Raw genomic sequence first — 12,703 nt, forward strand, 5'->3', positions numbered from 1 at the left:
CTCACTTCATCCCTGGAGCATAGTTTACCAGCTGTGAAATATGACTGTGATACTGAGTAATCAGACTAACGCTGGGTGGAGTGGGTACTTTATGAATACCACAGGGACAAAGGAAGGCTGCTCTTCTCACACACTGCTGAATATCCGGATCTCCGCAAGGTCATAGCCAGTCACGGCAAAGGAGCTGCCCGAGGAATCACAAAATCGAGCACCACACAGCTGGGTGTCAGAAACACACTCACCATGACAGTGTTCCATCTGGGAGAGCAGAGGGCTGGTTAGGGCCTGCTGCCCCATGCTTGGCCCCCGCCCCCCATTCCACCCATCCCATGACACATACCTCAATGTAGCCACTCTCTGGGCTTCTGCTCAGCTTCCAGATATGCACAAAGGTGTCCTCACCTGCAGAGAGTAGCTGTGGAAGAGGAACGGGGGGTAGTCAGAATGCCCTGATAGGGGACAGGTATAAGATGGAATCCCCAGTCGAGGTGCCCCAGGGAGGGGGCTACACTGAGTTGCAAAGACAAGCCTATGGTGTTCTCTCAACATTCCACTGCCGAGAAAAAGGGTATGTAGGGACAGAGGAGGAGACTGACCTTGCCCACCTCAGGAGCCAGGTCCAGGGCGCAGATGGCCCGGGCATGGGCATTGATCTGGACATGCAGATTTCCTGTGGTGGCCTCATACAGATGCACTTGTCCGTTCCCATAGCCTGCTGCTATGATCCCCTGCCACAACTTCACAGAGGGGCACGGGACTCTGCAAGGGTGACACCCAACTTTGTTTTGCCCAGATCAAATCGTACCTGAAGCTACCTCATGAAGCCCTCTACCCCTTCTGCCTCACCTACCCAAATCCTGGAATGCGGGTCAATAATGTGAATTCTGGCCCTGACCGCCAGACACACAGCAAGCCTGAGTCATCTGCCGTCACCATGTCAGCCACACAATCCTGAAGGGAAAAGCAGGATCAGCCCTTCCCTTTCTCCCCTGCTATGGTCCTGTATACAGGGCAGGAGGGGAAGGGAGGCAGTGTGTGCATCTTTGCCTCTCCAGGCAAAGGGCAAGATGGGTCTCACTAGCTAGACCCATCAGAAACCACCCCTACCACCAGGGTTCCCTTGGGAAGCATGAACTGCTTTCCTTGAATTTCTTCATGGAGTCCCATCCCCTAGTAACACATTAGGAGGGGGTGCATAATTGCCTCACTGGATGGATGATAAAACTGAGGCCACAGTGTCATGAACTTCTGGAGGTCTTGTAGTGAACCAGTCACAGTCATGACTAGACCCTGGGCCCCTGCACCCCCAACACCAGGCAGCCAACACAGCCCATGGGCCTAGCCCTATGCCAGGTACAATGGAGAATATGAATAAGAAAATATCCTGTTCTTAAGAAGTTTGCAAATTAATTGGGGAGACAAGAGTTGTTTTTTGAGGGCAGAGCCAATTCAGGTTTCAGCTAAGAGAGATCAGTGGGAGCTAGAATATGGGGAAGGCTTCCTGGAGAGGATGGATGGCACCGGAGCTGGGCCTGAATAGGTAGGACTTGCCCTGGAGAAGGAAGCTGCACATTTCAGAGCTGGAAAGTATCTTAGAAACCATTTGTTCCAACTCCTCATTTCACATCAGTATTATAAAGCCTTAGTTAACTATAAAATACTACATAAATGTAAAGTATCTCTGGCTTTATCACCGAACCTGGTTGCTGAAGACGGAAAATGCAGATTTGCCAATCCACCTGTTTAGTGGCAGAGCCAAGACTCAAAGCCAGGTCCCCTCCCTCCCACGGTGGGGAAGGCTCCCAGCTGGGTAGGGGAAGTCCACTCACCTGTCCCTGGGCAGGCTCGGTGGCAATGTCTGTGATTGGTGTCTGGTGCCCAGCCAGCTCCTCGCTCAGTACAATGTTGGGACCCTTGACCGGGATGTCAAACACCAGCACCCGGCCTGACCATGTTCCTATAGCCAGAATCAGTACCCCAGTGATGACTTCCTGACCCACCTGGGTCTCCAGCCACCATACTCAACACTTACTCCATCCCAGAAACCTTAGTAACAAAACCCCTTCTCACTGCTCCAACAGCCATGCCCCTTCATTCACTAGCCTTATCCTATCCCACCCTGATCCTCTGAACCCTTCCAAGGTTTACTGGAGTCTCTGATTCCACTCCACTTCCACCCTTCCCTCTAACTTTCCCCAGTTTCCTCAGGCCCTCATTATCCTCCTGGCCACAGCCCACATGCTCCAGCACCCCTCCATGCCCTGCCCTTGGCTCCCTCACCCACAGAGATGAAGTGGCCACTGGCAGCAATTCCCCGGGCAAACACAGCCTGTACTGAATATGAAAGGGAAGAATGATCAGAAATATCCCTTCCTGCAGCCCTAGCAAACACTCTCTGCCCCTACCCCACTTGGTCCTGCAGGTACCTGGGGAGGCATCTCCAGAGTCCAGTGCATGCCAGTAGACCATGGTGTTGCCATTGGACTCGTACATCTGGAAGACGAGGGCAAGAACCAGGGGGCATAACCCAACTGACCTCTGCTGAGTACTTCACATATCCATGTTAGTCTTAGCCCATTTAATACTCAAAACAAATCTGGGATGTAGGTACTATTTTTATCCTAATTTCTTCAGAGGACAACAGTGAGAGTGAGAATAGTGTAAGAACACACAACTAGTAAAGGGGCAGATACTGGAGGTGACACTTGGGAACTGGAAAAGATGGAAAGATTGAAGATAAGAAATAGAAAAAGTGAGTGGGCCAAGCATGTGAAAAGTTTGGAAGTGTTCAGAGGCAAGTGGGAAAGAGTCTGGAAGCCTGGAGGGGAGCTGAGAACGCTCTGGTGGGGCAAGCAGGAGAGTCCTCTTCTTACCTGTATTCCTCGATGTGAGGTGAGTACCAGCAGCACTCGAAAGGGGAGGACACACCAGTGGACCTGGAGGGAGGTGCATCAGTGTAGGGAGAAAATCAAAGCAGGGAAGATGAGTCTTTTTTTTTGGCGGGGGGCGGGGGTGGGGGAATGGAGTCTTGCTCTGTCGCCCAGGCTGGAGTGCAGTGGCACCATCTTGGCTCACTGCAACCTCAGTCTCCTGGGTTCAAGCGGTTCTCCTGCCTCAGCCTCCCAAGTAGCTGGGATTACAGGTGCACACCACTACACCCGGTTAATATTTTTGTATTCTTAGTAGAGAAGAGGTTTCACCATGTTGGCCAGGCTGGTCTCCAACTCCTGGCCTCAAGTACCCGTCTCAGCCTCCCAAAGTGTTGGGATTACAGGCGTGAGCCACCGCGCCCGGCAGAAAGGTGGAGATTCTGAGGTTAGGACATGCCTGCTCCTGAAGGTTTGGAGAGAAAAGGCTGGGGGTAGGACTGGGTTCAGCAACATCACTCCTAACTCCATGCCTCACCTGAGTCATAAGTGGGGGCCTCACCCCAGCACCCTCCTTAGCGTGGAGCTGGCGCTGGGCCAAGGGCACACCCTCAGGAGCAACGCTGAGAAGCTGGGCGCTTGGTCCATGAACCACACCAAAATACGTGAGTTTGCGAGCCGACAGTTGCAGCACACTGAGGTTGTTGCACAGGGGGGCGGCCGAGCCTCGAAGGGGAATGGAGCGCTCCCGGCGGTACATCCCGTAGGGAGGTGCCTCCGAATCACCAGGCGCGCTACAAACAGACGCAGCGGAGATGTCCGAGGGAGGCTATCATCGAGCATTTCGGAAGATGCCTGATACTGGGTCACAGGATGGGGTGCCCTGACGACGGTGATGGGGGAGGGTCACACGGCGTGGGGAGGGTCTCGAGGAGCAAGACAGGGGAGTCCCAGGGCTGTTTTGGGGAGACGGGGGAATCGCAGAGGAGGAATGGTGATGACACAGGACCACCCGATGGCCCCAAGCCTGCGAGCCAAATAAGTGTGATGAAGACCCCAAGGCTTTCTACCTCGGCTCGGATCCCTGAAGCCCCCGGCCTAGGTCAGAAGTAACACCCGCAGCCCCCAGATCGGCTCGCCTGACTCCTGGTTCGCAGGGTCCCTCCAAACCGCCGCCACCATAGAGACGACGCACGTACGCACGGCCGTTGGGCGGGGTGTGCGGCCGGAACGTGCCGCGGGCGGCGCGGTTGCCGGGGCAACTGTGGGCGGGGCGAGCGACCCCAAGCGCGTGGTTGCCGAGGCGACTGTTAGGCCGCTGCGCGGCCCGGACGCAGCAGAAACAGCAGAGTTGCTGCGACCGCGTTGGCGATGGCGCACGAAGGCTCGGTGAGCTTCAGTTCAGCTGGGGATGTGCCAGAGTCAGGGTCGGCCGTTAAGGACAGTGTCGGGAACAGTGGGCTGGCTCTGGGCCGCCCAGTGCCCCTACTTGCTCCCGCCCACCGCGCGGGAGTTCTAGATGACCAAGGAAGCCAAGTCAGTACTCGGGCAGAAAACCTACACCTGCACGGTACCCACTCAAACGCTTTGTCACACTCAAGCCATGAGGGAAAGGGTCGGTGGGTGGTGTAGAGCCCGAGAATGGGAAGTGGATTTTGAAACAGCTAATGTAAGTCTCTTACATGGTGGTGCGTATTTAAATGGATAAGCATTTAGAGAGAGAAGATAACAGAAAAAATCTATCTCGAGAATTTCAATAGGAAGAAATATATTAAATAATTCAGAGCCTGCACTTGAAAGTCAAATTGTTTAAGAACCAATCAATTTTAAAGAAAACGGGGCCGGTTGCAGTGGCTCAGGCCTGTAATCCCAGCACTTTGGGAGGCTGAGGCGGGCAGATTACCTAAGGTTAGGAGTTCAAAACCAGCCAGGCCAACATGGCGAGACCCCCGTCTCTACTAAAATACAAAAGATTAGCTGGGTGTGGTGGCGCGGTGCCTGTAGTCCCAGCTACTCGGGAGGCTGAGGCAGGAGAATCGCTTGAACCCGGGAGGCGGAGGTTGCAGTGAGTCGAGATCGCGCCGCTGCACTCTAGCCTGGGTGACAGAGACTGTCTTCAAAAAAAAAAAAAGAAGAAAAAGAAAAAAGAAAATGGATTTGAAGAGCCTTTGTGCAGAAATATCTCTGTCCCCTCTGGTCACCATCACGGGTGTCAGATGCGAAGCTGGGAGGGGAGGTCTAAGGAACCAACTCTCTTTACCCAGTCCAGTCAGCCCTGCTCTAGTCAAGCTTGGCCTGGGCTGTGGGCCACTCCTGGTGCTTGCCACAGGGCTCTTCTCACTGGTGGATGGGGTAATAAGACTTAAGGGATTTTGAGTTCAGTGCAAGACTTAGGAAACAGCAGATTTGGGGAGATAATGAATTTTAGGAAACAGATATGAGACAAGGTTTTAGCAGGGCAATAGGCAAAGGTTTGAGGAGATAATGAATTTTAGGAAACAGATATGAGACAAGGTTTTAGCAGGGCAATAGGCAAAGGTTTGGGAAGATCACATTTGGAGGTGCATTTTGGAAGGAACCAGGTTCAGGGAGACTGTTGTGGGGAATTGAGGGAGCTCCCAAGAGATTGTTTGTAAACTTTTTATGTCCCTAAAGTGAGTTTTGGGGACTAGCCTTTTTGTTTTTTTTTTTAGTGAATTACAAAAGAACAAACTATGTAGAGACTTCAAAATAGAAAAGAGATAGTGAAGGAAACTACTCTCTGTTTCATCATTTTGATGTTTTATTTTGTTGCAAACATGTGTGGTTCCTTAATATGATGAGATCCTATGGACTCTGTAATTCTTGGTTCTGGCTTCTGCTTCATTTGAATATTACCCACTCTACAACATTTGCTTCTGCCTTGCAACTTCTTTCTAAATTCCTCTTGTAGGCTGGGTCGTGCTCACGCCTGCGAGGTGAGCAGATGGCACTTGAGGCAGTTCAAGACAAGCTGGCCAACATGGTGAAACCCCAGTCTGTACTTAAAAATGAAAAAATTTAGCTGGGCTTGTGGCAGGCGCCTGTAATCCCAGTACTCAGGAGGCTGAGGCAGGAGATTGCTTGAACCTGGGAGGTGGAGTTCCAATGAGCTGAGTCTGCACACTGCACTCCAGCTGAGGTGACAGAGGCGCGACTCTTGTCTCTAAAAACAAACAAACAAACAGAAAAGATCAGTTGCGTTTATCATTGCCTAATATTCAGCTTAATATGCATCAGTCATTATTCTTTTTAAAGACATATTTTCACATATCTGCTTTAATCAAAATACTCACAGGGATTTGTTGGAGAATACCTATATATATTTTTTTTGAGAAGGAGTCTCGCTCTGTCTTCTAGGCTGGAGTGCAGTGGCCGGATCTCAGCTCACTGCAAGCTCCGCCTCCCGGGTTTACGCCATTCTCCTGCCTCAGCCTCCCCAGTAGCTGAGACTACAGGCGCCTGCCACCTCGCCCGGCTAGTTTTTTGTATTTTTTAGTAGAGACGGGGTTTCACCGTGTTAGCCAGGATAGTCTCGATCTCCTGACCTCGTGATCCGCCCGTCTCGGCCTCCCAAAGTGCTGGGATTACAGGCTTGAGCCACCGCACCCGGCCTGGAGAATATATTTTTATATTCATTTCAGAAAATGCCTTTTGGTTGTATTTATAGAACTAAAATTGCAGGGTTGAAGAAGTGAAAACATTTTTTGATGTCTTCATGCATACTGTTGCAGCATGGTGTCACACTAAACCTTTACCAATGTTGAGTATTCTTGTTTTTAAAATAATTTCTTTTTTTTTTTTTGAGACGGAGTCTTGCTGTGTCGCCTGGGCTGGAGTGCAGTGGCTGGATCTCAGCTCACTGCAAGCTCTGCTGCCTCCCGGGTTCACGCCATTCTCTCGCCTCAGCCTCCCAAGTAGCTGGGACTACAGGCGCCCGCCACCTCGCCCGGCTAGTTTTTTTTGTATTTTTTAGTAGAGACGGAATTTCACCATGTTAGCCAGGATGGTCTCGATCTCCTGACCCTGTGATCCACCCGTCTCGGCCTTCCAAAGTGCTGGGATTACAGGCTTGAGCCACCGCGCCCGGCCGTTTTTAAAATAATTTCTAATTTGATGAACTAGAAATCAGAATCTCAATACTATATTTATTAGTCATCTACAGTCCCTCTTTTGTGAAATGTCATGTCCTTTGCTTATCTTTGGGATCTCAAATGGTTTTTCTTCTTATAGTTTAAATTTTTATTGCAATGTAGCCCAAGCTGGACTTGAACTCCTGGGCTCAAGCAATCTCCCTGCCTCAGCCTCCCAAGCAGCTGGTACTATGGCTGTGCACCACTGTGCCTGGCCATTTTTCTTCTTCTATTTTTTATTTTATTAGTATTTATTTATTTATTTATTTATTTATTTGAGACAGAGTCTCACTCTGTCACCCAGGCTGGAGTTCGACAGGATGATCTCAGCTCACTGCAAACTCTGCCTCCCGGGTTCAAGTAATTCTCATGCCTCAGCCTCCCTAGTAGCTGGGATTACAGGCGCCCACCATACCTGGCTAATTTTTGTATTATTAGTAGAGACGGGGTTTCACCATGTTGGCTAGGCTGGTCTCGAACTCCTGACCTCAAATGATCCACCCGCCTCAGCCTCCCAAAGTGCTGGGATTACAGGCATGAACCACCGCGCCCGGCCATTTGTTAAATATGAGCTTTTAATTTACTTGGGATATTTATCTTTTTTCATATTTGTTGCAAATGCCTTTGGTTGAGACGCTCTGGAGTCAGACTTGCATGTGAATGCATTCTGACTTCACTACCTCCTACTTGTGTGATACTGGGTAAATTACCATAAAATGGAGATAAGAATAGTTGATTAAAAAAAAAAATGTAGAGAACTTTTTAGTTCCCCTGAGGCGGGGCTGCGCTGTTCTAAGGGGGACTCCGAGCCTGGGCTATTTCTGGCGCTGGCGCGGCTCCAGGAAGGTATCCGCATTTGCGACCAGCCGTGGCCGCGGTCTGGCCCGGCCTCAGCGCCCAGCACCGCAGCTCCCGCCAAAACCGAACGCAGGCCGGAGGCCGAGTTTGCCCATCCCAGCCATCACTCTTCCACCTGCTCCTTAGAGAAGGGAAGATGAGCAAGTCGACCTCAAAGTCCAGCCAGTCCTTGCCCTCCAAGCAGAAAAAGGACGGCACTGAGAAGCGGGCCGTGGCAGGCCGCGCCAGCAGTCTCTGGTGAGTCCTGGGACATCGCTGGTAGGGAGTCAGAAGGAGCCCAGCGAAATGCCAATGCCTAAGAGACCTCGGGCCGACCAAAGGGAAGCAAAATCAAGAGTGATGCTAAGACCTGGAAAACCACCACAACTCCAGGAAGGAAACCAAGGGGAAGACCCAAAAAACTGGAGAAGGAGGAAGAGAAGGGCATCTCGCAGGAGTCCTCCCCAAAGGAGCAGCTTCCTTCTGGGACTGGACAGCTTTGATCCACTCCCACCCCGCCACACCCTCTAACCCCTCCCCACACCCACTATCACCACCGCCTCCTGCCACCACCCCCCATCTTCCACCTGGCCCTCACCACCACACTACACAACACACTAGCCGCTGCAGGGTCCCTATGGGCTGAGTGGGGAGGACTTTTCCCCTGGCCTGTTCCCACCCCAACCCCGCCCACCCACTCATACATATGTGCCCTCCTGGACAAGGCTAATGTCCCACTTAGCCGCACCCTGCACATGCTGCATCCCCACTCCCTTGGTGGTGGGGACATTGCTCTCTGGGCTTTTGGTTTGGGGGCCACCTCTCTGCTCCTCCACTGTTCCCTCTGACTTCCCATAGAGGGGCCTGGGAGGGCTCCCCTGGCCTTAAAAGGGGCCCAAGCCCCCATTCTGGCACACCCCACTCCACTGTCCTGGCAGCAGCAGGTGTGGCCAGTGGAGGGGGGTGCTGGCCCCTAGGATTCCCCCAGCCAAACTGTCTTTGTCACCATGTGAGGCTCACACCTTTCATCCTTCCCCACCTTCCCTAGTCCCTGCACTAGATTGGACAACCCCCACTGGCTACAGGAAAGCAGGAGGGGTGTGAATCCCCTACTCCCTCTTTGCAGTGGCCCCAGCCCCCTTACCCTCTGCCTGGGATCTGAGTACATATTGCAGTGATGGAGATGCAGTCACCCATTGTCCAGGTGAGGCCCATGAGCCCTGTGGCAGCCACCTGAGGTGGGCTGTGGCTGCTCTCCCAACCCTACTTTGCTTCTACCACTTGGCCATTTCCCCCTCCTCAGATGGGGCACCAATAACAAGGAACTCACCCTTCCCACTCCCAACCCTCTTGCTCCTGCCACCCCCCACGGTTCTGGTTCCATTTTTCCTTTGTTCACAAACTACCTCCAGATAGTTGTTTTGTTTTTGGTTCAATGTTCCATTCTTTGACATCCGTCATTGCTGCTGCTACCAGCGCTAAATGTTCATCCACATTGCCTCCTGCTCTGCACATGATCCCCTCCCCCCAAGTTACCCTTCGTGGAGAAGAGGGGCTGGGTCATGGCAGGCTGGGTGACCGACTACTCCAGTCGGGGTCCTGCCCCTAGGATGCTGCCGCAGAGAGAGCAAGGGGGCCCGAATTCACCATAAAGGGTGTAGGGGCCACCTCCTTCCCCTGATCTGTCAGGGAGGGGTAGCCATTATTTGTCCCAGCCTGGGGCTCCCCCTCTGGTTTCCTATTTGCAGTTACTTGAATTTAAAAAAAAAAAAAAATCCTTTTCTGGAAAACAAAATGTAGAGAAGACTCTAAATAGCACCAATAATTCCAGGACTGTTTACTGAATTGTCTTTCTCAAGTACTTTGAACACTGAAGAATTTTGAACACTTTGCACTGGTACAAGGGCCACGAAGTTAAACCTTCACATTGCCTGAGTTTGCTCACTGTGTGCTCCTAACTGTGTGCTCCTAAGCAAGGATGGTTAACTTCTGTCAGACTTCAGTTTCTTTCTTTTCTTCTTTTCTTTTCTTTTTTTTTTTGAGACGCAGTCTCACTGTCGCCAGGTTGGAGTGCAGTGGCGCAATCTGCTCCCTGCAACCTCCATCTCCCGGGTTCAAGCGATTTTCCTGCCTCAGCCTCCCCACTTCAGTTTCTTTATCTGTCAATTGTGGTTAGTGGGCTGTTAATGAAAATTATTAAGTCGAACATCTACTAAGCATCAGTCACATATGGGCTCTTCCTCAATTGGCCCTTTTCCTTCCCACTAGACAACTGGAGAAAGCTTCCTTCTAACCTACAGCTACTCTTACGTTCCACTTCTTGGTTTCCTGCTCTGACTGCCCTGTTTTGTTCTCACAGAGGCAGGAGAGGCAGGTCCGAGACCGCGCGGTGACCCGGTCCAAGGCGGAAAAAGTGCGGCCGCCCACTGTGCCAGTGCCGCAGGTGGATATTGTGCCTGGGCGGCTCAGTGAGGCCGAGTGGATGGCGCTTACCGCCCTCGAGGAGGGCGAGGACGTGGTAGGGGACATCTTGGCCGACTTGCTGGCTCGAGTCATGGACTCTGCTTTCAAAGTCTACGTGACTCAGCAGGTGGGCCGGGATTCGGGTACTTCAGACTCATTTCCTCCCTCTCCCGCCCCTCCCTGCCAACCTGAGACCCTCTCTCCCCTCGCCTCCGCAGTGCATTCCATTCACCATCAGCCAGGCCCGGGAGGCCATGCTGCAGATCACGGAGTGGCGCTTCCTGGCCCGGGACGAGGGAGAATCTGCAGTGGCTGAGGACCCCACGTGGGGTGAGGACGAGGAACCTTCGGCATGCACGACAGACTCCTGGGCTCAGGGTTCAGTGCCCGTGCTGCACGCGCCCACCTCGGAGGGCCTGGAGAACTTCCAAGGCGAAGTACACTCCTCAGGAATCTCTCCGGTCTCCTCTGCCCCTACTCCTGCTCTCCCCTTTCCGACATCTTACTGTCCGAGTGCATTTCCCCAGGACCCTGGGGGCGTGGACCAGATCCCTTTAGGAAGGTCGTGGATGGGTCGAGGCTCCCAGGAGCAGATGGAATCTTGGGAGCCTTCTCCGGAGCTGAAAGTCACCTTGGCCCCTCCTCCTACGTCAGAGCTGTTTCAGGAGGCAGGGCCAGGAGGTCCTGTAGAGGAAGCGGACGGCCAGTGTAGAGGCCTCTCCTCGGCCGGGTCCTTGAGCGCGAGCTTCCAACTGTCGGTGGAGGAGGCGCGTGCGGAGGATGCCGACCCTTCTCTGGAGCCGTACCTGGTGGCCAGCTCCCAGGCCTTAACCGAGAGCGGACAGCCCCTGGGCTTCCATTTGTCATTGGAGGACCTCTACTGTTGCATGCCCCAACTGGACGCGGCTGGGGATCGGTTGGAACTCAGGTCAGAGGGGGTGCCCGGCATCGCCTCGGGCGTGTCGGAGTCCTGCCCCTCTGTGGGCGGTGCCACCCGCCCCTCCGTGTCCTCCCAGCAGCAGCGGGACGGATCCTCAGCTGTGCGGCTGAGCAACCAGGACCACAGGATGCGCCGCAAGGCGGCCGTGAAGCGCCTGGATCCTGCGCGGCTCCCGTGCCACTGGGTGTGCCCTGTGGCTGAGATCCTGGTCCCAGACTTTCAAACACGCCCCTTGGAAGCCTACTGCGGACGCCAGCGGGGCGAGAAGACCAAGGCCCGGGCCGAACTCCAAGCCCTCGGCCCCAGCACCTGTGTCTCCCCGGCAGCGTTCTTCCCTCTCCGGCCAGGCGTTCAAAGTGCCTTGGACTCGGGCCCCGCACTCCAGTTCCCCACTTTAAATTTAGGCCTATCGTCGCCATCCTTCAGGTCAAAGCTGCCACTCCCCGACTCCAGGATCCGCTTCCTCACCACACACCCGGTGCTCCCTGATGTGGCCCGCAGCCTTAGCCCCAAGCTGTGGCCCAGTGCCAGGTGGCCCAGCGGTTGGGAGGGGGAGGCCGAGCTGCTGGGCGAGCTGTGGGCTGGCCGGACCCGTGTGCCTCCACAGGGTCTGGAGCTGGCAGACAGGGAGGGCCAGGATCCTGGCAGGTGGCCTCGAACCACACCCCGGGTCCTTGAAGCCACTGCCCAGGTGATGTGGAAGCCGCTGTTGCTGCCAGAAGCCCTGAAGCTGGCCCCTGGTGTGAGCATGTGGAACCGGAGCACCCAGGTGTTGTTCAGCTCTGGTGTGCCTGAACAAGAGGACAAAGAAGGTAGCACCTTTCCTCCCATTGAGCAACACCCCATCCAGACAGGTGCTCCAAAGCCCCAGGTGACCGTAGCACAGCTAATGAAGAACTCAACCCCCAAAGTGTGGTCACACTCCTCTAAGCCCGCTGCCTCACTCTGATCCCTTAGCCTCTGGCAGTGGTAACAGGCCCCTCCCTCTGCTTGCCAGAAATAAACACCTGAGTTGCCTTAGTCTGATGTCTCTTGTCAGTTTCTTCCAAGGGTGTCCACCCTCTCACTGAACTCCAAGGGGAGCAGTTATTCTGCAGGCCTAGAAGAAGATAGAACCAGGGTTCAGGAAATAATCCTCTCGCCACCCTTAGGAGACCCTGCTTTAGGGCCAAAACTGACCCATAGCAGAGGCATTGTAGAGAAACCCCGGTCCTCCAAAGGAGTACACATAAGGGCTGCCAGCGGGTCTGGCTCTGTAGAGAGAACTTCGAGTCTCCTTTCAGTAGGGGAGGAAGGAGATGGCCCTGCATAAGCAAAGAGTGATTCGAGATATGAAGAACTTGATTTCTTGCTTCCCCGGTCCCTGGAGCTTGGTCACTTCATCTTAGACTGAAAATCCAAATTTCTCCTTTTGGAGTTAAGGAGGAACTCTCAAAAAATCCAAA

The 12,703-nt window shown here is 53.5% G+C and overlaps 2 protein-coding genes across 6 annotated transcripts; one reads left to right on the top strand and one right to left on the bottom strand.

Annotated features, from left to right (window-relative positions):
• Window positions 1–72: 72 nt before the first annotated feature.
• On the bottom strand, window positions 73–4,074 carry WDR54 (WD repeat domain 54). Of its 2 annotated transcripts, none has more exons than XM_017860145.1 (10): window positions 3,938–4,074; window positions 3,406–3,661; window positions 2,874–2,936; window positions 2,427–2,493; window positions 2,281–2,334; window positions 1,830–1,957; window positions 851–951; window positions 606–759; window positions 341–415; window positions 73–258 (listed from the first exon to the last, which is right to left on the bottom strand). In XM_017860145.1, the coding sequence occupies exons 2-10, from the start codon at window positions 3,625–3,627 to the stop codon at window positions 127–129; spliced, it is 996 nt and encodes a 331-aa protein (XP_017715634.1). In that variant the 5' UTR covers window positions 3,628–3,661; window positions 3,938–4,074; the 3' UTR covers window positions 73–126. The 2 variants fall into 2 exon arrangements, with proteins under 2 accessions (XP_017715634.1, XP_017715633.1); XM_017860144.1 differs by having other exon boundaries at window positions 597–759.
• A 63-nt stretch (window positions 4,075–4,137) lies between these two features.
• Window positions 4,138–12,279, top strand: CUNH2orf81 (chromosome unknown C2orf81 homolog). Of its 4 annotated transcripts, none has more exons than XM_017860135.1 (3): window positions 4,138–4,256; window positions 10,215–10,445; window positions 10,537–12,279. In XM_017860135.1, exons 1-3 carry the CDS (start codon window positions 4,239–4,241, stop codon window positions 12,205–12,207), a joined length of 1,920 nt encoding a protein of 639 aa, XP_017715624.1. In that variant the 5' UTR covers window positions 4,138–4,238; the 3' UTR covers window positions 12,208–12,279. The 4 variants fall into 4 exon arrangements, with proteins under 4 accessions (XP_017715624.1, XP_017715625.1, XP_017715621.1 ...); XM_017860136.1 differs by lacking the exon at window positions 4,138–4,256 and adding an exon at window positions 4,269–4,403; XM_017860132.1 differs by lacking the exon at window positions 4,138–4,256 and adding an exon at window positions 4,289–4,437.
• The last annotated feature ends 424 nt before the right edge of the window (window positions 12,280–12,703 follow it).

Source organism: Rhinopithecus bieti, unplaced genomic scaffold (genome assembly GCF_001698545.2).
Source record: "Rhinopithecus bieti isolate Rb0 unplaced genomic scaffold, ASM169854v2 scaffold_54265, whole genome shotgun sequence".
Lineage (NCBI taxonomy): Eukaryota > Metazoa > Chordata > Mammalia > Primates > Cercopithecidae > Rhinopithecus > Rhinopithecus bieti.